The sequence below is a fragment of the Acanthochromis polyacanthus genome, chromosome 2, assembly GCF_021347895.1.
Source record: "Acanthochromis polyacanthus isolate Apoly-LR-REF ecotype Palm Island chromosome 2, KAUST_Apoly_ChrSc, whole genome shotgun sequence".
Taxonomy (NCBI): Eukaryota; Metazoa; Chordata; class Actinopteri; family Pomacentridae; genus Acanthochromis; species Acanthochromis polyacanthus.
The window spans coordinates 7,137,057-7,161,972 of NC_067114.1; the positions used below are offsets into that span (position 1 = coordinate 7,137,057).

The window sequence follows — 24,916 nt, forward strand, 5'->3', positions numbered from 1 at the left end:
AAAGCTGGATGGTTGGACGCTGAGTTGTTGTGAGGGCTGGACACACTGGAGGAGATGCGAATGTGCTCGTCAGCTGGTGCTGGACCTTGTTGACATCCCACCTGCCCCATGGGAGGAGGGTAAGAATTGAACATTATCCCAAGCAATAACTGCCCACTCCGTGACCCTGCCTGCTCCTTTACTAAACTCAATCATGCCTACTTGACCTCACTGTTTTGCGGGTATTTATGAATCATCTCCAGTCATGACGTCGACTTAATCTACTCTTCAGTTATATGCACTGAATCCGAGAGTTCCTCCCTCTCAGATTCTTAAGCCCTCATCTTCATTTTACCACTTTAGAGTCACACAGATTACACAAATCAGTCTTTATACACCTTAAACTTTTATTTCTATCTACTGGTGAATATGGATGGACTGATTATCGGAGCCGATATTCAACATTTTTTAAATATTCTGAAAACATTTCAGAGCAATGTCCCATCCATAGCACTATATGACTGGTTACATATTATGAGTAATGGCCTAACACTAAAAAATAAATGTAGAAAAGTTACCTTTCCTGATTATTTCAACATATGAAAAACATAAAATGAAAGCATTTCATTGAAGTTTTGTGTTGGTGTTTATGTCATTCTACATATATTTCAAATACCTGTTCTAAATATCAGTTATTAGTCTCCTTGATTGCAAATAACCCTGAAAAAAAAAACATATCTGTTGACGTTAGACTGTGACAGTAACAGTAGACAAAGCATTACCAGAAGAGCCAGTGATGATGATGATGATATGTAGAAGGAATGCAACCTGATAAGAGACAACTGTTACCAAGCTGACATTTTACGTATGCTCAAATATACACTGTAGGGCAGCTGGCTCTCAGCAGGAGTAGAGAGATTCTTTTTTTTTTTGCTTCTGTTAGTAGTCGGCATGTCTCTAAATTCCGTCGGTGTTTGGCTTCAGTAAATACCTGTTGGCTTTTAGGCCTCCAGATGACGTAAACAACTTTTGCATAGAGCACACTATAATAAAACAATTCAGTTTTATCTTGTTCAGATGTAATATATACTCATTTTGGTTCTATAAAATATTTTTTCAATTCAAAAATATTTTTCTAATTCTAGTAATATGCTGTGATTCATCTCAATTTCTCAGAAATGTTACCACGACACTGACTTCAGTACAAAACCATCCTGCTGACTAACATTCAACATCTTAAAAGCAGCTGACAACAAAGCAAACATCTGTTATCAGAAGTAAGCGCTACACAGAAGTACATCCACTCCAAGACTGTTAAAAACAACATGCTTTATTGACAACATTTTTCAAGAAAACAATGCGTGGTACGCTTCTGCAAAAAAAAAAAAAAAAAAAACATTACTCTGTAAATACCTGCTTCCCTGCTGGGAAAAATAATACTGCTTCATTAAGAATGATCTGCGTGACTAGAAACAGTGGATCACACATTTAACAACTAAAAACGTACCAAATGTACCATATTAACAGACTGAATACTGAAAGATGTTCTCTTGCTTCTGAACCACACAGAACGTCGGGTCTGGGAAAAAACTTTCACACGTCATTGCCTCATCCATGATAGGTTTGTGTACAGCTTTGACAGTTTAATGGAGGAGTTGTAACGCAATCAGGAACACTTCATATGAGCTATTTCATTCAACCAACACATGTCTAGCTTGCTTAGATGAACACTTAATCAGCTCCTACAGTCTTCTCTGACACTGCACTCAATGTGGGACTGAATTCATAATAAACTTAAAATCCTATTCTGCCTTGAACTTCTTAGTTTACAATCATGCACACCACCGTAGCTTATGACTTATGTATACATAAATATGGGTATTCCAACATATTTATTAACTTAATAACTAATAAAAGGCAGTTATTTCCCCTGTAGGAAGCTGTTGACAGGACAGAGAAATTTGATGCGGTGATATTTCCATCCACGTGTCAACACAGGGCAAAGGGATCAGTCATGGAGACAACAACAAGATCAACGCCATTGTTCAGAACAGAAAGCATGGCAAACACTAACGTAGGTGCAGGAAGCTGAGCGTTGCTCACTATGAGTGGGAGAGAACGACTTGTACCTGAGCTCTACCTTCTGTCACGCTGCATTTAGCATACGCAGGGTGGCGTAGTGTTAATAATTACACGGAAAATGCAACACTAAGTCTCGTAAATAGCACTGCCCTGACCCCTATGTTTTAAAGGCTCAAGTTTTTGATGTAGTGTCTGAATACAGTGCATTGAGAAATGCTATACCCCACAGCCACCCCTAGATGGCAGCACAAGCAGTGTTCTTGTTTGCCTCTGTAGTAGTTCTATGGTGCTTCAACATAAAAGCTGCAAACCAAAATCTCCAACAGTGTAAACAACCAGTGAAAATACTCTTGGCTGTGATGTAGATGTTCATTTTAAAAAGTGTGCAAGTGAAGCCTACAGTCGTAACCCGAATAGCTCTGTAGCACTATGCTGTGCTTCCTGATTAAAAACAAAATAGCAGTCCTAAATCAGAAAAAAAGTGTAAATCAGTGCAGTTTGCGGAGGTGATACGTGATCATCACCTGGATAATAGAAAACAGTCAATGTGCCAGTCAGTTTCTCTTTGTGTACACATGTTGACACACTGCAAGATCAAGGAAACTAAAAAAAATAAAAATGTAACACTGTAACATTTTAAAAATGAGGATCCTAAATTCTTCTTATGTACTAGTCATGACTATAAATGCCATTTCCTGTTTTTCTCTGATATACATTTTTGTCCTTCTAAAATTGAATCTTCTTATTTCTATGTGAATTTTTTATTTTACAACTGTAACAATATGATTCTGCTGGTGCTGAGCTCAAAAAGCATGCTGCTCCGTCCAACTCTCAGTCTGGATACAAAATGTGGATCTGAACGTTTTCACTGTCACTCGGTAAAGGTGAATCATAGCGTCCCAGCTTCTTATATTAATAAAACCAAACGAAAATATTTAGCATTGTACTGTAAAATAGGCAATATGTTTAACCTTCTCCAAACTCTCTCTCACACACACGCACAAACACACGCACAACGACAAACAAGCACTCCTCTGCTCTGCTCTCGGTGTGATTGTTAGAGAGCAACACAATCTCAGTGAAAATAATGTGGGTCACTCTGTTCCTCTGCAACATCCATGGCACTGCTTCACACCAGCTGACAAAAACATGCAGATTTTAACATACTGGTCCATTCACAACTATAAGAGGCCACATCCTACTGCATCTATAACTTAATCTTCTGCATGTGCTAAAAGCTCGCTCCGACTGCGCCAAGGGTGCTTGTTAATGAGTCCACAGCGGCAGCTCAAAGCTACACCCGTTGGTAATTTGAGTTTTAGCGTACCCATCATTTCCATATTGCAGCTCCAAAGTGTGTCCAAGCCAGCAGACGACAACAACAACAAAAACAAGTGCTTTCTCTCTTGTCGATTCCCCTTCCTGCTTTCCATTCTGAACTGGTTTTCTAGGTCACTCCCGATCCAAGGCATCTTATGCAGTCGGAAGAACAATCTTGATGACAAGCTGCAGACAGGCTTATTGAGAAGTAGTCTCTTTTTGGCTCATTTGTATCAAAACCTCATTCAGAAAAAGAAAATTGGAAGAAACACAAACTCCATCCACTGCATGAGGCCGGGACAAACATTATGTCATGTTGCGTTTACTCCCCGTCACGATCGGCCGAGCGAACTCCACAAAGTCATCGATGAGGACGGGCCAGGCCCCTGAGAGGAGAGCAAGAAAGTACAGATTTAGTTAAATGGGTTAAATGAGCACTACAATGAAAGTAGAAGTTCTCCCACAAAAAGCAAGTAAGTATATACATGTGACATGAATGTTTTCTTGATTTATCTAAGTTTGTATCATCCAGAAAACAGTAATGTATAATTACACTTGCACTCTTTGCTTTTCATAATCTAAAATAAATCCATAATTCAAAAAAGAATCATTTGTTGCTTGAAAATCAACAATGAGCTTTTAAACTCACTAAATGTTATTATATTTCTATCTGTATTAGAAAGAGCAGTGTGTTTTACTGTATTATGTTTGATTGATGGTCATTTCCAGATTTCCAGTTTCTTTTTTTTTTGTCAAAATAACTGTAAATCTTTTTTGCTTTTAATTCAATCTTCCCCACAAGCAGAGCACAACAACAAACCAACAGCCTCCACCAACAAGGCAGGAAGTTTGTATGTTGGCTGACGGACAATATTCGGAGCAAAGAAAAAAAATGAAGTGCATGAATGAGAATTTTAACATCATCTCAGCGCTTCTCCCATCTGGATTTTGGTAAGTGAACAATAAGTTTAAAAAAAGATCACAGTAACGGTGGCAAAAATAAGATTCTAAGAAATTACACCCTTGTTTATGTAAATACTGAAGGAAGTTATTAGAAAAAATATTCAATGTGACAGCTTGAGTAAAGCATTTTACCATACACCATTTAATTTGATTACACTCGTTTACTTGATAATTTACCCAACAAGATATAATGCAGCTGCATCAGATGACAGACTGAGTGAAAGTGATAAAAATGCTGAACATCCGGCACTTATAGATGAAATCTTTGATTTGTGAATCAGTCAGGCATTTCTTTGACATTTTATCTGGTCTGACTTAATCAGATTTAAACTGATTTACAGGGGGTTCGCCACTTACAGCGGAGTTCTGTTCCTACGGATAGTTGTAAGTCAATTTTTGCCATAAGTCGGAACTCTGGCAAAAATGTAAACAAAGGTTACATGCATCACAATATCGATCAGTTCTTTGGAAAAGTCATCGATATCAATGACTTTCATGCATGTATGAGTCATTTTACGAGAAGATAACAGAGTATTGTAACGGACTGATTGTTGTTGATGTTTCAATGTTTATTGTTCGGTTCAAGATGGCCACTGATTTGCTTTCATTCATCCTTTTCATAAACTCACCTTCCTCATCGTAGTTTGACATGTCGTCTGCGATCATATTTCCAAAATCCAGGAGAAGGTTCCACGTGTCCTTGGGGATAGACCGCTTGTGATGTTCCTGAATGCAGCACAGTTGCAGAAAAAGTTAAACGTAACATAGTAATCAGAGGAATGAAATACATACATACAGTCTTTTAGTAATATCTTAATGAAAGCTACTGTAACTTTTAAGAGTCAGCACTGTCAAAAAGCTGTTACTTTAACTCTGTGGTATTTTTTAGGGGATAAAAATTTGTTGATTGCATTAATTTGCTGCTTATTTGTGAGTATATGTAATTTAGGAGGACAAAACCTACCTAAAATGTGACAGAAATATTTTTTTAAACCCTTCAGATATCTGGCTAACCTGCTCATACAATGACACAAAAATGAAACAGAGAAAAGCAAACCTCCACACTCACCAACAGGAAGCGGTTCCAGAGATCCAAGAACTTGAAGCGACCTGTAAGAACTAGATTCCAGTAAGCAACAGCCATCTCCAGGTCTGGAAAGTAGATCAATTACTTTAAAGACTAGACATTTTATATTATTGGGTTCATCTTAATTTTTTGTGTGACAAATTCCTAAAAAGCATTTTTAGTTTCCTCCAAGTTTTGCTTACCTAAACCTTTCTGGCCTGGGTTCTTAGCAAAATTGAAGGTAAACTGGTAGAAATCTTTGAACTTTCCTGTGTCTTTCAGCTCCTGCTCTAGTCTGGGAAGGATGGCTTTGAGTTTTTCAGGACTGTCACAGCTGGAGGAAACAAAGAAGAAGATGATGAGGATGTGAAATTCAAGGGATGTGTCAGGAATGTAGTGAAATAATCAATTAACAACCAAACATTGTGGATTTCAGACTCAATGTCATTCACCCCAGCTCGGACATGCCATCCAGGAACTCTTTCCTGCTGAACTCGCACTGTGTTGCCGCTCTGAACTTCCACGCCACCACAAGTATGCTCATGCTGGCTGGATCCAGAGTCAGGTCATCGCAGAACTGCTGGATCCCATCGATGCCTATCTTGTTCTCATCCTGAGGGTCTGCAAAGACAGCACAAAGGAGAGATCAAAACACTGCGTCGCTGCTAACACTGGGTTTGATAACAGGAAATGCACCTGCCTTTGTATCTGTTGTAGAGCTGCTCCAGCTTCTTGCGGTCCACTGAGGTTTTCATGGATTCTTTGTAGTAGAGGTCTGGGTTCTGGAAGTAGTTGTCTGTGGCGACTTCTAGTTTCCAGTCATTCTGCGTCAGGCAGTACACGGCTGTCCTCTCCCCGGCTTGTGTGAAGGACATGAACTGCCGAACCTTGTCCTTCTGCGATGACTTCAACTTGTGCTGTAAGACAAGCAGGCAGACAGACAGGAGAATAATATGAAATATACAGCATAAAAGAATAATATAAAGTGTATTATAACAAGAATTAAAGCTAGATTTTTGACATCGACCACCCCTTTAAATACAGATGTGAAACTATAGATAATTGCAAATAATGTAACCATCACAAAGTACCTTCAAGACTAGAGCTGCACAATATATTGTGGCATCACAATAGCCTCAGGGCAGGCAACGGAAAGTAAAGCACACTATGCTAACTTTATTTACTTTTTTATACAAGAACATTTGTATGCTTCTTAATTCCATGATAAATACACAGGAGAAGTATGTATGTAAGATATAACAAAATTAACTACAGTTTGTTCAACTGTAATGGCAATGAACAGAGTTTGTTGACATGTAGACTACCCGTGCACAGCAAAATGAGCAAGAAACTGGGGAGAAAGACACTGAAAGGAGGTTCTGGTTGCAAAAACAAACACCATCAGAGAGGCTGATGTTTACTAACTATTATTTGTAAATATTGCAGCGAGAGAAAATATGTCACTGTCGGTTTTTGCCATTATCTTGCAGTCTTATTGAGGACCCCTACGTTTTGGGGCCTGGGACGGGTGTCTGCTTTGCCAGGTTTGGGTAAATGGGATGCAGAAACATGCATGTGGAGTTCAGACTATACATACAACCAAAGTCCCAGTAGAGTACATTAGAGTGCAAAGATCTGATTTCCATTCAAACCTGGATTTTCATAACAAGCTGGAAATGAAACTTCTTCTAACGGCACCTCAACACTTTATGCTTGGGCGGACACTGTCGGCAATGCATGCATGCAATTAAAAAGTACAAGACTCACACCAAGACTGCAACAACCCTCATGTTAGCACAGGAGCATGTGGAAAACAACAGTGTCACTTGCAAGTGCACCGCGACGGGGCTCCGTCAGTTCACCAAACAGCTCGTCTTGTTTAATTTAACGTACAGGCTCATCGGGGAGGACTGCCAGTCTTTGCAGAACTGCAGACCTGACCCACCCGATGATCACACAGCAAATTCACCGTGACAGGCCACTGCTCGGCGACCCACTTTCTCCTGGGCAGAGGGAGAGGAGGGGGGCGTTTGATCCTGCAGGCTTTCCTGACACCGGGGCGGCTGCACAAGGCGAGCTACCAAAAAGGGAAAGGTACGTGGAAGCAAGTGCGGGTGTCCGATCTCAAAATACCAACAAATGACCTTCCATTTCCCTCATATTCCCGACACACATCACCCTGACAATGCGACACTTGGCCGAGGACACCCCGACCCCCCGGACCGCGGCGCCTCCTTAACGGCAGTGACAGACGCTCCCGGTTGGGCCACTTGTTAAACGGGACTAAACAACTCTCCCGGTTTCTCATTTTTAATCTTACCTACCATTTTATCACCCGCTGTTTTGGCCAACTTGATATCCAATTACCCCTGTTGCGCATGCGCGAAAAGAACTGCGCTACCGTATGGTCACTGGAATCATGGGAGATGGAGTTCCGTAGCTGCAATTCAACAGGGCCTGTGTTTTGGTTAGACTTAGCCTGGCAGTTTTCTGCATCGGCTGACAAGTGCTTCAGCAAAATATTTACGTTGTTATTAATTAACGCACCTCTGATTGAGAAAAAAAATCCAGTAATTATATCCCAATATTACTTTGAATCTAATACACAGCGTTACCACCCCACTACTGTAAGTTTAGAGCAACCGCAGTCGATGAAAAGTCAGCTTTGTACTATTTTAAACCGTGCTGTTGCTGTTTTAAAGAAGCAGCACCGCGTTAAACAACCGCTTCGAAGTGTCAAAATTAAATAAACCTGAGAAAATCTGCCTCGAATTCAAAAACACTTGACACTATCGAGCAGAAAATACACAACATCTGAAAACTACAACTCCCATATCAAATCTGATAAAGATGTTTCGGAAGTAATCTGAAGATGGATCTAAATTAAATCGACACGATTATATTCGGAAAACAACGCAATAGTTGTTCAGTTTTACCTGCCCTTCGTGTTTCTCTGTGACAATGTTTTGAAGAGACGCTTCTAGAAAAAGTTGCTGCCGCGTCAACGTTACATGACAGCTTGTTTCCCCCCCTCTCTTTGCTAATGTTAGCAAAGTTGTGTTAGCCCAACGGTGGGAGTGTGTGTGTGGACTCAGCTGGCTGGAGCTGGTCTGACAGCTCGGAGGAATTTAGAGGCTAATTTAGCTTTACTTACAGCTGAGGAATCGAGGACCTGAACTTTCACCACATTAAAAAAAAAAAAGTGTCACAAGCTTCAGCAGGGATTTCACCGACAGCAGTCACTCCTACCTGGCTGTTAGCTTCCCCGCTGCTAGCACTTGTACCGACGGGCTGCAGGTCGGAGTAAACATGAAGTTAGTCACTCAGTAAAGACGGTGAACGCCTGCACCGACGCTGGCTTCAGCTATGTGGCAGGGGAGGAGGGGTGTCGGTGATGGTGGTGGTGCTGCGGTACAACAGCATGATTGTTCCCCTTTTCTGCTGCTGCTCCTTCAATCGTGGAGTTAGGATCCAGGACGGTGAACACATATTTAGCAGGTAGTGGCAGCTTTTCTTTAATCTTCTGTTTCCACTCATATGCGCAGTGATGAGAGTTAAGGAGTCTGTGTTTGGGACGAATGGATGATTTCACGGACCATGCTGTTTCCTGGTATGTCTCAAACATCAGTCATGTGCTGGGTGTGTGTCCAGCTTCGGTTTGTGTTTTTAGTGTAGGGATTTTATAATGTTTGTTGCTTTTTTTTGCTGCTTTAGCTGTGTATTTTTCTGAGTCAGATAAGGTGTTTGGTGACTAAAGAGTCCAAACTTAAGTGCAGATCAGAGTGTTACTTGTAGTATTTGGTGCTTTTCAGATTGTTTTTTCCCCATACAAACCCATTTTATGATCAGCTGCTGAGTTATAGATGAAACCACCAAGCAGTGACGCCAACTGCAACATTAAAATTTCACGTTAGTGCATCAGTAACAATAATATACTGCATAATGAGTAGTTTACTTTGGATGCTATGCACTTTAACCCAAGTAAAAGTTAGAATGCTGGGCTTTTACTTATAACGGAGGGTTTTTATCACTAATAAAAGATAATAGAGAGGTTTGCATTACATGTCAGTTTTTTTTTGTTATTTAGCTTACACTCTAATCTTGAAAGAGTTGAAACAATTTATTTTGTCAAATGTATGCTGTTAAATTTTGTGGACCTCGATGTGTGTCTGCTTGTTTTGTTTTTTTCCCCCCAACAACACAGAACAGTGGCGCTACTGATTTCCACCACCAGCAGCAGAGTGGCTGCAGTCCAGTTGTAGGAAGGAGGACAGAGGAGTGGTTTGGAAACTAAAGATCACTTTGGCTTGACTCATGCTCACAAAGGCGTGGACCGGCTTGGCTGTGAGTTGCATTTGGTCAATAAGCTGATGTAGTTAAAGATTCAAAAGTCAACCGACACCATTCTTTACTGACAATGTTTTCCAGGTGTAGATAGAAATTCTAACAATTCTGAGTCACTTTGGCTGTAGGTAGAATAGCAAGTAGCACTAGAATTTAGACACGTGATGTGCTCAGTCAAGTTAAGGTGCAGTTAGACAGTAAAAGCAGCCTGTAGAACAGGTCACATGATGAGCACTAACAACTGTTTGGCTGTGACCACACCCTGCTTAAACATTAAAATGTGTGTTGAGATAATAGTAAGAAGCAGACTGCACAACTGTACAAAGGAGCCCACATGAAAAGAATATGAAGTCTTTCATGAAAGTAAACATTTTGAGACCAACTGTCACTGTCTTCTTTAAAGGGTATTAATTGTTGTTAGAAAATCCTACGAAGAGACCAAAATAAATACTTTTTAGTCAATCTGTTCATATTTTCCACCTGCCCCAGCCTGTCTGTAGCTCACCACTAAGCCCATTTGCTTATACTGAAGATTTGGAGCTCTAAAAACAAGTCACAAATACATATTTAAATTACACATAATTTAAAAAGGTCTATGCACACTTGTGAAACAGCTGAGTACTATACATCTTCAGCAAATGTTGCTAAATCCAGAGTAAATAATGTGTATGTTGGGGACTCTTTTCAGGTGCAGATAAATGCACATTTGATGCCCTAGTGAGAATTTATGACAGCAGGGCGGTGTAGGTGGGACTGAAATAAATGACAGTAATGGAAATGTTTGAGTATGTGACTCAATGTTGTGTTGTATTTTTTTATATATATAGGTTTTGGGTAACTTTGTAACTTTATGGCACAGATGAACAAGCTGTTACATTTTTTGATCACACAGATAAAACTGTTGTGAGTCCATATTTCATTGTTAGTTTTGGCATTTTTATGGGATTTCTCACCAACAATATAAAATACAACCAGATTACTTCGTTAAATTCTTCCGACACCCGCACTTTCATTTAATTTCGGCATCTGAATGTGTACTTTTTATTGATTCTTTTGCTAACAGTCATGCTTGTGCTCCAATAACCTGCCATGCTCTTTCCTTTTTCCACCTCCAGGTGTCTTTCTCTTCCTCACACCCCTCATCCTGGTGAAGACTAAAGTAGAGGTTTGGATGCAGGTCACATGTTGGCTGCTGTGCCTTGGCTTGGCTGGGGCACTTGCACTGCTGCACAAAGACCAGGTGGCCCAGCATGCCATCAAGCTCTATCGGGGCAAAGGGGGCACGCACGGCCACAGCTGGGTGGCCAGCAACTGCAAGCGGCTGGTGGGCCTCCTGCATCAGAAGAATGTGGTTGTCAAGAAGCTGGCAGCAGCTGCAGATGCTGTTGGAAGAGACCAAGGCCTTTCAGATCCAGAGAAGCACTTCCAGGTACCAGACTGAGAATAAACACCAGATGGACTAAAGGCTTTATATTGGCATCATAATACAGTGATTTGTTAGACTGTTTTACTGCAGTACACATAGTGTGAGACAACAGATCATCAGCTCCTCCGAGTGGTTTGTTTAGCTCTGTGTGTTGACACATTCTTGTTGCCACAATAGGTCACAACAGTATTGCAAGGTTATGTTTCACACTTTAGTTCAGGTTTCACACATACAGAGGAGATGCCCTGGTTAGATTACAGATGCAGCTAACACCTGAAACTTAGAACTTACTTTCAAAAAGCATGAATCTGTCTTTGTTTAGATAAATCAATTAATCCTGAGGTATTAAAACAAAGGGAAGTAGTGAAAAGTTGATGTTTTGATTTGTTGGTGTCTTAAAAACAGCAAATTCTCATTTTCCTTTTTATCTGAAACATTTCTTAAGTGAAGTAGATTGCATTCCTTAGAGTAATGTACCTTTTTTTCTTATTATAGCTCATTATATTGGTCTGTTTTGTCATATTTATCATGTCCAGTCTCTGATGAAGACATAGAACTGCATAACTTGAACTGCACAAAGATCGCATACAGGAGCTAGAGCAAAACAGGATTCCAGATACTTAACGGTTCAGTGACTGACCGGTGTCTTTCTGTCCACATTAAGGTTCACACTTTGGAAGTTTTCCAGAAGGAGCTGAATGAAAGCGAGCACCTGGTGTTCCAGGCGGTGCACGGCCTGCAGAGGGCGCTGCAAGGAGACTACAGAGATGTGGTCAACATGAAGGAGAGCAGCAGACAGAGGCTGGAGGCCCTCAGAGAGGCAGCCATAAAGGTCAGCAGAGTTTCATGGATGCTACATCTGTATTCAGCCAGAGTGGTTGATGGTACTGATATCATATATAGAGTTTCCTGTGAAGATTCTTGTCAGCCATACGTGAAAAGGGCATAAGCAGCAGTCTAAAACTTAAAGATGCTAAAATTGAAAAGGATAGTAAACTCATAAAATCAGCATACCTTCACATTTGAGGAGAGAAAATCAGACATTTGCCATTTTGCATGATTACCTTCAAAAATTATAATAACTGACTATCAAAATCAGTGATTAATGATCTGCCAATCAACTAAGCGAATACTCTTCTCAGCTCTAAACATGATCACATCATGGTATCATTCTGCAAAATGTTGTTCAAATCAATAATTTCAAGCAAACTGTAATTTAAGTAAAGTTTGCTTTGCATTCATATGTCAAGAGTCAAAATGTTGATTTCAACCATGTTACCTGCTCCTAAAATCAAAGGCAGAATAGATTGTGTTTAGTTGTATGCGAAGTGGCCTATGAATGTGGTAAGCAAGAGTTTCCTCTGTGTGCCGATTGAGAGTGCACATTCTGCCACATTCCTCTTTTTTAACATTCATGTTACTGACTTTTACTTTTGGTTGTATATAAAGATGGACAAACTCTCCGTGACATCAACTACTGGTTTCCTAAAGAGCGATTTTGAAGCTCAGTGTGGTGGCTTAGGACAACTTTTGACTATGTCTAACATACAGCTAATCTAGAAATGGGCAAAGAGACGGAGTGTGAGTTGAGCTGAGGTGGATTATGCAAATGCTACTGGGCTATGAACTGTCCTATGACCTAGGACTAGGTGTTCATATCCCTTCTTGCGTACATGAGACACCTAAGACTCTGTGGGATGGTCAAGTGAGTGAGGGCATCATCTGGGTTATCAAGTGGGTGCCCTCCTTCATCGGTATTTTGCTGAGAGGCCTGCAACACCTCCAGAGGGTTCAGCAGTGAATCCCAGCATCCCAGGTTCACCCCCTAGATGCCATCTACTTGAAGGCTCAGGTAAAATCCTTTCTCTTTATCCACAGCCACTGACTTCCCTTTTCAGCAGCTCTGGAGAGGTCCTTGATCGCCTGCCAGTGGGCCTTCCAGCATACTCCCATCATCTGGAGAAGCCTGAATGTCGAGGTGGCTACGAAGCCTTCGGACCCTCACCTTCTAGCCTCGCTGATTTGCATCGGCGGCAAGCTCCATATACTTCATCTTCTTGCACTCATAGGCCTCCTCTACTGAGCTCATACAAACATGTCGGAAAGTGGCTATTCCCCAAATTGTGCATGCATCATTTTTAGCCTTGATACAATTCAAATGATTGCATTATATGAAACTTATGCCACCATCCAGTCGTCACAAATGAGAAAATGCCAGCCTGAAAACCAAAGGCATTTATTGTACCAGACTGTAACCATGTTTATTTCTGCTGTAAAGGTGGACATTTTAACATGGAGGTCTATTGAGGTTGACCCTCATTTGGAGCCAGCCTCAAGGGGCCAATCAAGGAATTGCAATTTTTAGCAATTCCATGCTCTCTTCATTCTTTAGCCCCAGAAGTTGCCACTTGGCTAATGCACACCTGTGTGTGTTGTCTTTGTTGTTCTCCTTCAGGAAGAACAGGAATACGTGGAGTTGGTAGCTGCTGAGAAACACCAACAGGAAGCTGTTAAGAGCGCTTTGGCCCAGAACAAGACTCTATCCATGCTGGATGAGATCCTGGAGGATGTCAGGAAGGCAGCAGATCGACTAGAGGAGGAGATTGAGGAGCATGCGTTTGATAACAACAAACAGGTCACCAAACTACTGCTTCTACAGACTTTGGTCAATTTAAGTGTTTCAGGAGATCTTGTGAAGATTAATAATTATGTGCACTTCAAATTCCTGAAATCTCCTCCTGTAATTGTTGCATAGATGAAAGGAGTGAATGTGGAGGCAGTGCTGAGAGTGGAGGAAGATGAGGAGAATGGAGGGAAGAGGAAGAACAAGTCCAGGCAGAAAGAAGTGGAGGACGACCTGGGACTGAGCATGCTCATCGACTCGCAGAACAACCAGTATGTCCTGACTAAACCACGAGACTCCACGATGCCAAGAGCCGACCATCACTTCATAAAGGTTGAGCTTTCCTCCCACACAGCTTTGATCCTAGTTTATCCAGGCTACATAAGAAAGCCTGGATTTCAAAAATCCAGGCTTTCTTTATGTTGAATCCTTAATAATGCTGAGATTAGGGCAGTTTCCAATGTTTGATACCAGTAAACCCATACTGCATGTTTTTACGTGTCTATACAGGACCTGGTGTCAGTAGTGATGCTATCTCTGCCCTGTGGCTGGATTTGTACTCTGGTGGGGCTTCCTCCCATGTTTGGATACATCATCTGTGGGGTTCTGCTTGGTCCTTCTGGCCTCAACAGCATCAAGGTGTGTGAAATCGTAGTGTCAACGCATCACTTAAAGAACCCCAGAGTTGAAGTAGTTGTTGTTTTATTTGCTTCTGTCTGTGTCTTGCAGTCTATGGTTCAGGTGGAGACTCTGGGGGAGTTGGGTGTGTTCTTCACTCTGTTTGTGGTGGGACTGGAGTTCTCACCTGAGCGCCTTCGGAAGGTAAATAAGAATTTGCTTCAGACTTCGCTAAGTTATGTTCAGTTACACACCTAAAATAAAGCTGTCGCAAAGCAGAACCAAAAAAATTTGATGACACTTAAACTTTAAAAGTTAGATTACAAGATGGTTTGTTGTGCTGAAAAATACTTTATACTTCATTCTTTCATCTAACTTTATTTCAGGAATTGCATAATGCATATATGATTAAATAACCACCTGCTGCTTGTTATTCTAACAGGAAATTTCAAGTACATAGTTGACTTCAACTTAAAGAGAGTTCACTTCTGTTTTTGCTTTCTGCTGCTTCTTTCGTCAGTATCTAGTTCTCCTGTTAACTTTTTTGAAATTTCTTTTCCTGACAATTGGCCGACATCAGTGTTTTTACCTGAAAAGCAGAATTAATAATAGTGCTTTGATGAAGCTGAATGTTTTGTTTGATACTGTTTTTTTTCTAGTGTGCTGTGTTTAGTTTGATTAAACAAATTTGATCTAACCCTTGTGTTGTCCTGCGGGTCAAATTGATCTGTTTTAAAGTTTGAAAATGCGGAAAAATGAATTTTTTAGTTTTTTTCTGACAAGGGAACAATATTTTTTTGGTGCCATAAATGAGGACAACAGGAGGGTTAAGGTTAGAAGGTCCAGATAAGGTTAGGTTTGGTGTTGGGCAAGTAGCAGTTATGGTTGCAGGGAAGGAAATGATAGACTGAACTGTTGGAAGCATGACTGTGTGTGCAGGTCTGGAAGACTTCTGTTCAGGGGTCGTGCTACCTGAGTCTGCTGATGGTCGGAGCCGGTTTGTTGTGGGGACAAGTCCTTCGTATTCGACCCACTCAGACGGTCTTCATTTCCACTTGTTTGTCTCTGTCCAGCACTCCTCTAGTGTCCCGCTTCCTAGCAGGAGGAAGCAGAGGGGACAAAGAAGGTATGTGGGTGTGTCTGCCTGCTTACATTCTGGACCCACATTTCTGTTATAATTTTTAAAGATTGTAGAGGAATCAGTGGAACAAGTTGTGTGTCTTTCAGCTCAAGAGAACAAGTTACCAGGGCCGTGCGGCCCAATAGGCAGAATAGTCAAATGCTAGGGGCGCAAGCCAGCCGGGGGGCGGCACCGCAGGTTTTTTTTTTTTGTTTTTTTTAGATTAAGAAGAAAATAGGCACCGGTAGATCCGTGTTGACAGTGACGGATACACCGAACTTCCAAAATGAAGAGGCAAAAGCCCTCTGGAGCTCATTTCAGAAAAAAGCGTAAAGAAGCTGAGGAGAAGCAAGAAAGAAGTCGAGGTATGGTGTCATCAAATATTTTGTTAGAAACCGCATGAACACACAACCGCGTAAGAAACTGCATGAACACACAACCGCGTAAGAAACTGCATGAACACACAACCGCGTAAGAAACTGCATGAACACACAACCGCGTATCGGCTAGCTCGTAATGCTAATGGGCTAACGTTAGCCCTCGTAGTGACAGCACTGTTAGTGCTGCTTTGTTAGCTCACTTTCAATATGATAAAGTTACTTCTGTGTTGAAGAAAGTATCAAAGACAGTGATGTACGAAATGCACGTAGTGATGACATTGTTGATAGAAATTGTTTCTTTTAAAGTTTGTGCTCTGACGCACTGACAGTCTCGTACCGTTGCCTGTGTGTAGGCGTCATTGAACTTCACTAACTGGCTTCAATTTATTTTAAGCCATTAAAATAAATGATCAACTTCAACACAAGTTTAAGAATATTTACATATTTATATGAATGGAAACATGACTCCATGCGTCCCAGACGGGCCGTACAACAGGAGGGGATTACATCGTCTTTATCAGACATGTCACCAGTGTATCACATTTAATTAGAACAGGTGTACTGAAGCTGTTGTTCCACATACAGTAATTATTTGCATGTTACAATTTTGAGATGTTTATATTGACATTAGCTTGCTGCTGTGTTTCAGAAGTCCTAGGTCAGGGATGTTATTATGTCAGGTGTTACCATGTATTTACCTTCCCATGTAAACACCCAGTTAATCAATTACCTTACTGTCTCTTTTTAGATTCACTTCTGAAATATTTATCTTCCACTCCTGCCACTATTGGATCAACAGCAGCCTCCACATCCACCTCAACAACAGCCACTACTGGATCAACAGTAGCCTCCACATCCACCTTGGTACCCAGTGATGGAGGGCTCTCTGACACCCAACCTGGAAGCAGTGAAAACATACCCACAGTCCCCTCTACATCAGACCAGCCTGTTAATCAAATAGGTACACCTTCCTCTATCCCCACCCCAGTGCTGCCAGGCTTCAAAGAGGTAAGACAACCTGTCCCATTCACTTCAGGACAGCTTCAGGATATATCAGCTCCAGCAATAGACCCGGCAGACTGGCCATCTGTTTTATCTGACAAACTTAGAACAGAGTTTATTCAAAGGGGACCATTCCAATTAGAAAACAATTTCACCTTTCCCAAAAATGGCGATGGTAGAAGGTGTCAGCAGGATTATTTCACCAGACAGTTAACTAATGGACAAAAAATACAAAGAAGCTGGCTGATGTACTCAAGAAAAACAGACAGTTTGCACTGTTTTTGTTGTAAACTTTGTTCAGTCAAATAATTCAAACTGAACAGTGTGTGCTTTTATTTACATCCTTGTGTTCAACTCTTTTTTTATTTGCATGCACTTTTACAATTTATTTCAATATTTATTTAAGCTATTTAATGTGTGTGTGTTTTTAAGTGTGTAATTTATGTTCAATAAAATGAAAAATGTTTAAAGTTAGATTATGCGTTTTTTTTATATATATCTTTTTTTGGGCTGGGGGCGTTGGGAGGGTCTCACCTAGGGTGCCAAATGAGTCAGGAACGGTCCGCAGGGATGTGATTTTTCCGCGAATTCGCGGAATTCCGCTTTTTTTACGTTTCAAAAAAAAATTCCGATTTTTTCACCCCAAAAAATCCGATTTCGTTTCCCCCAAGGTACGACTTTTAGATATTCCGAGACCGTATCAGGCATGTTATTTGGTGTATCAATTTTGAGACCCAACGTGAATCGCCCAAATTCGATGAGAAAAAAATATAGGGTGTAAGGGGTATAGGGTTGGATCGCACGTAGTTGTCAACAGTGCGCTGGCAAAAGCACGAGTTGGAAACAACGATTGGAGAGCATTATCGAAAGTTAGATGTAGGTGGGAAAGCGAGGTGCATGGTGTGCGACGATGAGACAAAATACAGCGACAGAGGATGCCAAGCGCTGATAGACCACATGAAAACGAAAAATCATGCCAGGAAATTGTACGAAAAGCGCTCTTACCACCAAATGCCCAGCAATTTTTTCACCCGACAGAGGGAAGAGACGCGACAACAGGACCAAACATACGGGATCAGTAGTGTGTACTTGCAACCATAGACATAACAAAGCGTAGACGCCGCTCGGGCTGCTGCGCAGCGAGAAATACGGCCGCCCTCTTTGACAGCGCATTTAATCCATCTTAACTCTGAATATTAAACTGATTTTCACGCATTTTTATTTTTTTTGCTGCAAATGTCATACTTGTAGCTATGATACAGGACAAATGGTTTGGCGTATTTTAATATTCATAGCGGGATTAACAGTATTAGAATATTCTGATATTAAGCTCGACTGTAGACAGGTATTTTGTAAACACTGTAAACACACACACACACACACACACACACACACAAATATATGTTAGAGAAGCAGATAATGGCAGTAAAGTCAATTAGCCTATTTTAATAATTTGAAGAGACAATATATGATTACGCTATATATACATATATAAACAAAATACTGACTAATGAACATATTTCTATATAAAACAATAAATAGAAGTTATATATCATAGAAAATGATTATATATAAATCATAGATGGAGTATTAATATAATCAATATATCAGAGAAAATGATTATATAAATCATATAGAGACTATCGATATAATTCATACATATATATTAAAAAAAGATATATCAGAAAATGATAATATAGATATATATATATTGTTTTATATAGAAATGTGTTCATTAGTCAGTATTTTGTTTATATATGTATATATGGCTAGAGCCAACAATGTACTCAGTAAGTTCTTAAATCTTTTTTTTTTGAGTCATGATGAATGGTATCTTCTTCATAGATTTTGAATTTCTGCTCCTTGTTAGTTTATCATATTACATATTGACTTGAATACATGTGTATATGATGAATATAATGACTTGTTTCTTTTATGTTTACTTGCTATTTTAGTCCACTTTTGACACTTTAACACTAAAACCCAGGAGCTTCGGGGGGGCTTTGCCCCCCTTGTCCCCCCACCGGGCGCTGCTCTGGACCCGCTGACCCCCAGACCCCCGGCTGAATTTTTCAGATAATTTCACTTTCCTCAAATCACATCCCTGGGAACGGCCCTGCATGTTACTTACCCCTGTATATTGCCGTGCAGACACTTATATTTTTATGTGCTGAAGTTTTATAATATCCATCTCTATGACCTCCACACCAACGCTTAATTCTGTTTGTGGTGCTCACAGCACTAAAAAATGACATTTATTTAAAAGTTAACAACAAGACATCTTTTTACAGTCCTCTATTTCTATGCTATTACTCCAGATAATCTACAGAGCAGACTGTCGAAACTGTTTTTATCGGTACTATCTGTTTGGTTTTAACTACTAGATATGTGGGTTGCAGGTACAGTGACAGATATAACTCAGGTAGATAAAACAAAATCATGTTTGTAGCTTCTTTTTTTTATTTTAGTTAACTGATCATTGACATAAAAGCAGCAGATAGTATTAAAAATCTCTCACAATGTGCTGCACTATACACTGTATGTTAGAAATACTCTTTTCAGACTAATGACTACCCGTGTTTGATGAAACATTGGTCAGTAACGTGTCTCTGTGTGTGTGACAGGTGACCTGGACTACAGCAGCGTTCTTCTTGGGATGTTAGTGATGCAAGATGTTCAGCTCGGCCTCTTCATTGCTGTGATGCCGACTCTGATCCAGGCTCAGAGCGGGGATCTGGACAGGTCAGTTAGCTGTTCTCATATGTGTTTTCTCCCTTTTAAAAACACACGCGTACACACAGCATTGTAAACCTTTTGTTCCCTCTGTGAACGCCAGCTTTCTGTTTGGAAGTCTCCGTGTCCTGTATCTCCTGGGCCAGGTGCTGGGGTCTCTGGCTGCTGTGCTGCTGCTGTGTTTGTTACTCAGATCCTTCCTGATTGGCCCTTACTACAAGAAGCTGCACGCTGAGAGCAAAGGCAACAAGGAGATCCTGGTGCTGGGGATGGCAGCTTTTGTCTTTTTCATGCTGACGGTATGCTCTTTTCATTTAATCCTTTATTCTCAGCTCGCTGTCTGTATCTGTTTATTTACAGTTATTCTCCAGAGCAGTATTCTCCAACACTAGAAGCTACTTGTGTTGATTGTTCCCTTGCTGACTCACTCTTAGGTAACAGAGTTTCTGGATGTTTCTATGGAGTTGGGTTGCTTCCTGGCCGGAGCTCTGCTGTCCTCACAGGGTCACATGGTCACAGCGGAGGTCATGGGATGCATCGAACCAATCAGGGACTTCCTTGCCATCATCTTCTTTGCATCTATCGGTCAGATCCAACTTCTGACAGTTCTCGGCTTAGTGATTGTGTTGCACTTTTGTATGGTTTAAAATGAGACTTTAGTGAGTCATTTTGTGTGTCTGCAGGTCTCCACGTGTTCCCGACGTTTGTCCTGTACGAACTCACCATCCTGCTGGTGTTAACGCTCACTCTTGTCATTATGAAGGTGCAGTCTTTCTCTTTCTTTTTTGCTCTCTTTTTTTCTACATTTCCAGTTTCTTCTTCACTTGACGACTCATTTCCTTCCAGTTCATGATGGCCGTACTGGTGCTGTCGGTGATCCTGCCTCCAGGATCTCGACACATCCGGTGGATCGTCTCGGCTGGTCTGGCTCAGGTCAGCGAGTTCTCCTTCGTTCTGGGCAGCCGAGCACGTCGAGCTGGTATCATCTCCAGAGAGGTTAGTCATGGCAGTAATTTTACTGTTCAGATAAAGGAGTGCTTAGATTGTTTTATCATCTTTTTCACAACTGAAATTAGTTTTGTCTTGTATCTGTTCAGAGCTAATTAATATGTTTTTATATTTACTATTGTTTACTTTTGAATTTTAAGTGGCTGTTTTGTGCATTATACTATCCTAAACTCGGGCTGCAATCAGTGCAATTAATGATCCTTTTCATGATGTCATCGTAGTAGTTACTCAAATATTACTTATTTAGTCTGTAAAATGTTGTCTTTTGATACCTGTTACAAGTTCTGAGAGTCCAATATAACGTTTTAAAATGGTTTGTATTGTCCCACCAGCAATACAAACTCCAAAATATTCCCTTTTAAAGTTATATACAAAACAGAAGATCAGTAAAACTTAACTCTTAAACATGTGAGAGGTTTAAGACCGCAAATATTTTCCATTTTTGCTTCATTAACCAGCTGTAACAATTATTTGAATGGCATAATTGTGGCAAATACATTTTCTGTCAATTAGCAGTTGATTTGCTTCTGAAATAGTGACAATTATTACTGGTGTAATTAGATTTTTGCTACGATAACTATAATAGCAATTACTCTACTGAAGTAATTTTCTTCATTTTGGAAATTTTAAGAAAGCGTAACTGTCAAATTCGTGAAATCTAGAAGGAGCCGTTTATGGCCTTGTATACAACCTAACAGACTCTAAAATCTGTTATAAAACCTACGGGGAGACAACACTACAGCAGTGTAACTTTATATTTTGTAGCTATACATTTAAATCAGCTCTACCGTACTAACAGGCAGCTGTGGAAGAACCGATTTGTGTCTCCTCATTTTGAAATACCTTCATCAGAGATTCCTGCCTGCAGCCCCAAAAACTAATGTTGATACAGTATAGATATTTGTGATTGTGCTCAACAAACAGACCTGGAGCTAGCAGCTAGATCTTCTCAGTCTTTATTTTTTATGTTTGCTCAGGTGTACCTGCTGGTCCTCAGTGTCACTACTCTCAGTCTGCTGCTGGCTCCGCTGCTCTGGAGAGTCACCACACACAAATGGGTTCCTCGCAGCGAACGCAAAATAGTCACATGACCAAACCAAATTGCGGACTTAAAGGTTCACATGTAAGTTGTGCACACCCGCCAGCGGCATCACAAGAAGTCTTGCTGCATTCTTGCTGGACCAAATCTCCTCCTTCTTCTTCTTGACTTAAGATTTGGTTGCAACTTTAGAGGAGAGAAAATAATATTTGCTACATTTTGACTTCAGATTCCTGAAAAACACCTCCTTCAGACAGTCATGAAGGTGGTTTGCCGTGTGTTATCCGTTACATTTATCCATTACAATTTCTCCAGCATTATATATATGCACAAAATACCCCATACTGTATTGGATATAGCGTACTTAAGTAGTTCTACATCCTGTCAAAGGAATTCCAAACTTATCGAACCCTTCACCTTTTTGGAAAAATGTTGAAGGCTTGAAAGGATCTGCAACTTAACTGATAGTGGTGTTGACAGTTTAGAAGAGAAGCACAAATGGTTTGAGATCTTTCCAGTTCTGATGCCTTTAATACATCTTAAAAGTGTGCAGGAATTAAAAAGAGAGAATTATCCTCTTCACTGTTTTCAGCCATGTGAAGTAGAAATGATTTGTTTCTTGAAGTTGAATCTGAAGTTTTCCTCTGTGAAGAAATGAGCCAAATCTGACAGTTCAGCTGTGATGTCACTTCTGGTTTGAAGCCTCAAGTTTGGCCTGTGTTTGTCACTATCTTGTTTTTTTACATTCAGATGTAAAGAGGGAGGGAAGGTTCTAGTAGAGGCAATAAGCATACCCTGCTTTATCATCTGTTTTACTCTCAATGGGGCCATAATTGACAAAAGGAACACCATGCTGGATTGATGGAGACCTGAAACTCGTTATTTAGACCATAAACACATTAGGAAGATATATACTGAGATAATAAATCAATTGAAAAGTGGGGTCATTTTCTCATAGAATTCTGTGAGATCTGACTTCTTTTCTTGGGACCAGAAGAGTCACCGCCATTTGAAAGAAGCAAGTTTAAAGCGCTTATACATTGGTTTCACTTTAAGGACATTGAGACAACGTCCATTTTTTTGCATACAGTCTATGTTTCAGCTCCATATTTGGTTTGAATGTTTTTGTTATTTAAACAGGGAAGCCTTTTTTGTTTCATTTAAAATCACCTCTGTCCTTCAGATAATTTACATTCCTATTTGTCACTTTCCTTGCTCTGATATAGGTTATTGTAGAAGACAGATTCTGCTTCTCCCTCCATCTGCTGTATTAAATCAATGATACTTGTAGTTTATTCGGATCTTCGTCCTACTGTGAATTTAGGTGCGATAGCACACTACAGTAATTCTGCTTACAAACCTCTCTTTTCTGCACTAGAAAACTAAGAATGTTGAAAATGAAACACAATATTAGGGAGCAGAAGTAATTCAGATGTTCATGAAAATGTATTCATTGATGCTACATGTGAAGAAAAACCCTGCACTAGTTACCACTGAATGTCAAATTTATGTGCCTGCTCAGCACTCCTCTGCACTAAAATCAAGGCTTTGAGGAGTGTAATCTCGCTGTAAGGGCGAACATCTCATGCTCTAAACATCCTCATCTTCTGATTCATAATGTGCAATGTAAATATGTGTAGCACAGACACTTTTTCCTGTATAATTTAACATTGTTCTCAATTATTTTCCTATGGTGTGTTAACAGAGAGGCTTTTTCAGTTTACATATGTGTGGGTCAGTGGCCATAAGTTATGCTCCAAGGCACAAAGAAGAGCTGTTTTCATCCAAATGTTCATGTATTTTTACATTGTCAAAGTAAGTCATTTATTTATTAAAAATAAGATGACAAAGAAGTATTCACTCTTTCTTTTCTCTCTCCGATTTTTGGTATTTTCAAAAAAGTACTCTCTAAAGCAGGGGTGTCAAACTCATTTTGGTCCAGAGGCCGCACATAGGTTGAGAGTATTACTTGTAATGTATACTGTGTGCGGAGGGGGTCACACGTATGGTCCGCAGACCACCTGGGAGTCCGACCCGGCCCGGGGAATACATCCGCAATATCAAAAAATATTCAAAAAATTATGACCTACATTACCACTGCATTTGTTTGATCAAACTGCAGCTCCCACATCGTCTGCTGGGAGCGCTCCACCTCATTCAGGGCAGACGGCGTGCCACAGCACCGTGACTCGGCGCTTGCGGCAGGTGGCAGCAATACGGAAGCCGTGCCTGTAGGTAGTGTTCTGTCTATTGGAAGTTTACCTGCTTTTCTGCTGGCCCTGAGACGCTCATCAGCGAGACGTCTTTGTGAACAAAGAAAAAAGTGGACGAGTGTAGGACTTTCTGAGACAAATGGACCACTTCCTATTCGTTCATTGAGGTGAATGACAAACCCGTGTGCTTGGTGTGCATGCAAGCCAGGAATTTAATCTTCGGCGCCACTATGAGACTCGGCATGACGAAAAAATACAACACCTTGCAAGGAGAACTGAGAAGACGGAAGATATATGAATTGTTGGCGGGTTGGGTTCGAAGAAACGGCAATCTGTTTTCACCTGGAAGCCGGAGCCATGAGGTCAGCACATAGATGGACGTAGCATCTGGCTCCAAAATTGAAGCCCACCCGGAAGTGTCAAAAACTTGCAATATCACGCCGTCCGCTAGGGTTGGCTCCAAAAAGCTTTTGCTCCATAGACCCCAATTCATCACTGGAAAAAATAAAATTTGATAGACAGATTTTCTCCAGCTTAGGATTTTTTCCCCGTTAGTTTTCATGGTCAAAATGAGAGATCAGGTGGCCGATCTTAAAATAAATCAATACTGAATTTTAAATAAATCGTTAAAGTTGGCGGAGCCAGGGGGCGTGGCTATACTTGATGGACAGCAACAGAAGCCTCTGCGGTAAAACGTGGGCGGGATAAGAGAGTCCTCAGCCAATCCTGCCCCCAGTTGCTCTCCGGTCCAGTCTGTTTGATGACGCTTTTTACGTCACTGGCTCCAAAAAATCCAAAATGGCCACCAGGAAGTAGCAAAATCCGGGCTTCATTATCTCGGCGTTGAAACCAACGGGTGACGTCACGGTTAGTTCACGCCTGGGTCAGCGATGCTGCAGTGAAAGCCAGCTACCTAATTGCTAGCAAAACAGCATTAGCATCAAAGCCTTACTCTGAGGGGGAGTTCGTAAGGCTGCAGAAATCGTAAGTAATACATGTA

At 40.7% G+C, this 24,916-nt stretch overlaps 2 protein-coding genes across 8 annotated transcripts; one reads left to right on the forward strand and one right to left on the reverse strand.

Moving 5' to 3' along the window:
- Positions 1–1,291: 1,291 nt before the first annotated feature.
- Positions 1,292–8,792, reverse strand: dcun1d2b (DCN1, defective in cullin neddylation 1, domain containing 2b). 4 transcript variants are annotated; one of them, XM_051938058.1, is made up of 7 exons: positions 8,660–8,792; positions 6,111–6,327; positions 5,863–6,031; positions 5,614–5,744; positions 5,402–5,496; positions 4,974–5,070; positions 1,292–3,767 (listed from the first exon to the last, which is right to left on the reverse strand). In XM_051938058.1, the coding sequence occupies exons 2-7, from the start codon at positions 6,283–6,285 to the stop codon at positions 3,688–3,690; spliced, it is 747 nt and encodes a 248-aa protein (XP_051794018.1). In that variant the 5' UTR covers positions 6,286–6,327; positions 8,660–8,792; the 3' UTR covers positions 1,292–3,687. The 4 variants fall into 4 exon arrangements, with proteins under 4 accessions (XP_051794018.1, XP_022047223.1, XP_051794017.1 ...); XM_022191531.2 differs by lacking the exon at positions 8,660–8,792 and adding an exon at positions 7,735–7,831 and having other exon boundaries at positions 5,414–5,496; XM_051938057.1 differs by lacking the exon at positions 8,660–8,792 and adding an exon at positions 7,735–7,831.
- On the forward strand, positions 7,368–23,556 carry tmco3 (transmembrane and coiled-coil domains 3). Of its 4 annotated transcripts, none has more exons than XM_051938052.1 (16): positions 7,368–7,504; positions 9,615–9,754; positions 10,870–11,183; positions 11,845–12,012; positions 13,636–13,815; positions 13,936–14,136; positions 14,314–14,442; positions 14,533–14,625; positions 15,361–15,547; positions 16,670–16,882; positions 19,548–19,665; positions 19,760–19,955; positions 20,091–20,241; positions 20,340–20,419; positions 20,503–20,652; positions 21,642–23,556. In XM_051938052.1, exons 3-16 carry the CDS (start codon positions 10,926–10,928, stop codon positions 21,753–21,755), a joined length of 2,238 nt encoding a protein of 745 aa, XP_051794012.1. In that variant the 5' UTR covers positions 7,368–7,504; positions 9,615–9,754; positions 10,870–10,925; the 3' UTR covers positions 21,756–23,556. The 4 variants fall into 4 exon arrangements, with proteins under 4 accessions (XP_051794012.1, XP_051793999.1, XP_051794016.1 ...); XM_051938039.1 differs by lacking the exon at positions 7,368–7,504 and adding an exon at positions 8,759–8,908; XM_051938046.1 differs by lacking the exon at positions 7,368–7,504 and adding an exon at positions 8,896–9,020.
- Positions 23,557–24,916: the final 1,360 nt, after the last annotated feature.

What these genes read in the sequence shown, in the direction of transcription:
- dcun1d2b (XM_051938057.1), bottom strand. An exon ending in CCCAGGCCAGAAAGGTTTAG is followed by an intron (nt 5,497 to 5,613) that starts GTAAGCAAAACT and finishes TCTACTTTCCAG; the next exon opens with ACCTGGAGATGGCTGTTGCT. An exon ending in TCCTGTTGGTGAGTGTGGAG is followed by an intron (nt 5,071 to 5,401) that starts GTTTGCTTTTCT and finishes TGCTGCATTCAG; the next exon opens with GAACATCACAAGCGGTCTAT.
- tmco3 (XM_051938052.1), top strand. Translation starts at nt 10,926, where the DNA reads ATGCAGGTCACATGTTGGCTGCTGTGCCTTGGCTTGGCTGGGGCACTT. An exon ending in CGTTTGATAACAACAAACAG is followed by an intron (nt 13,816 to 13,935) that starts GTCACCAAACTA and finishes ATTGTTGCATAG; the next exon opens with ATGAAAGGAGTGAATGTGGA. An exon ending in CACCTGAGCGCCTTCGGAAG is followed by an intron (nt 14,626 to 15,360) that starts GTAAATAAGAAT and finishes CTGTGTGTGCAG; the next exon opens with GTCTGGAAGACTTCTGTTCA.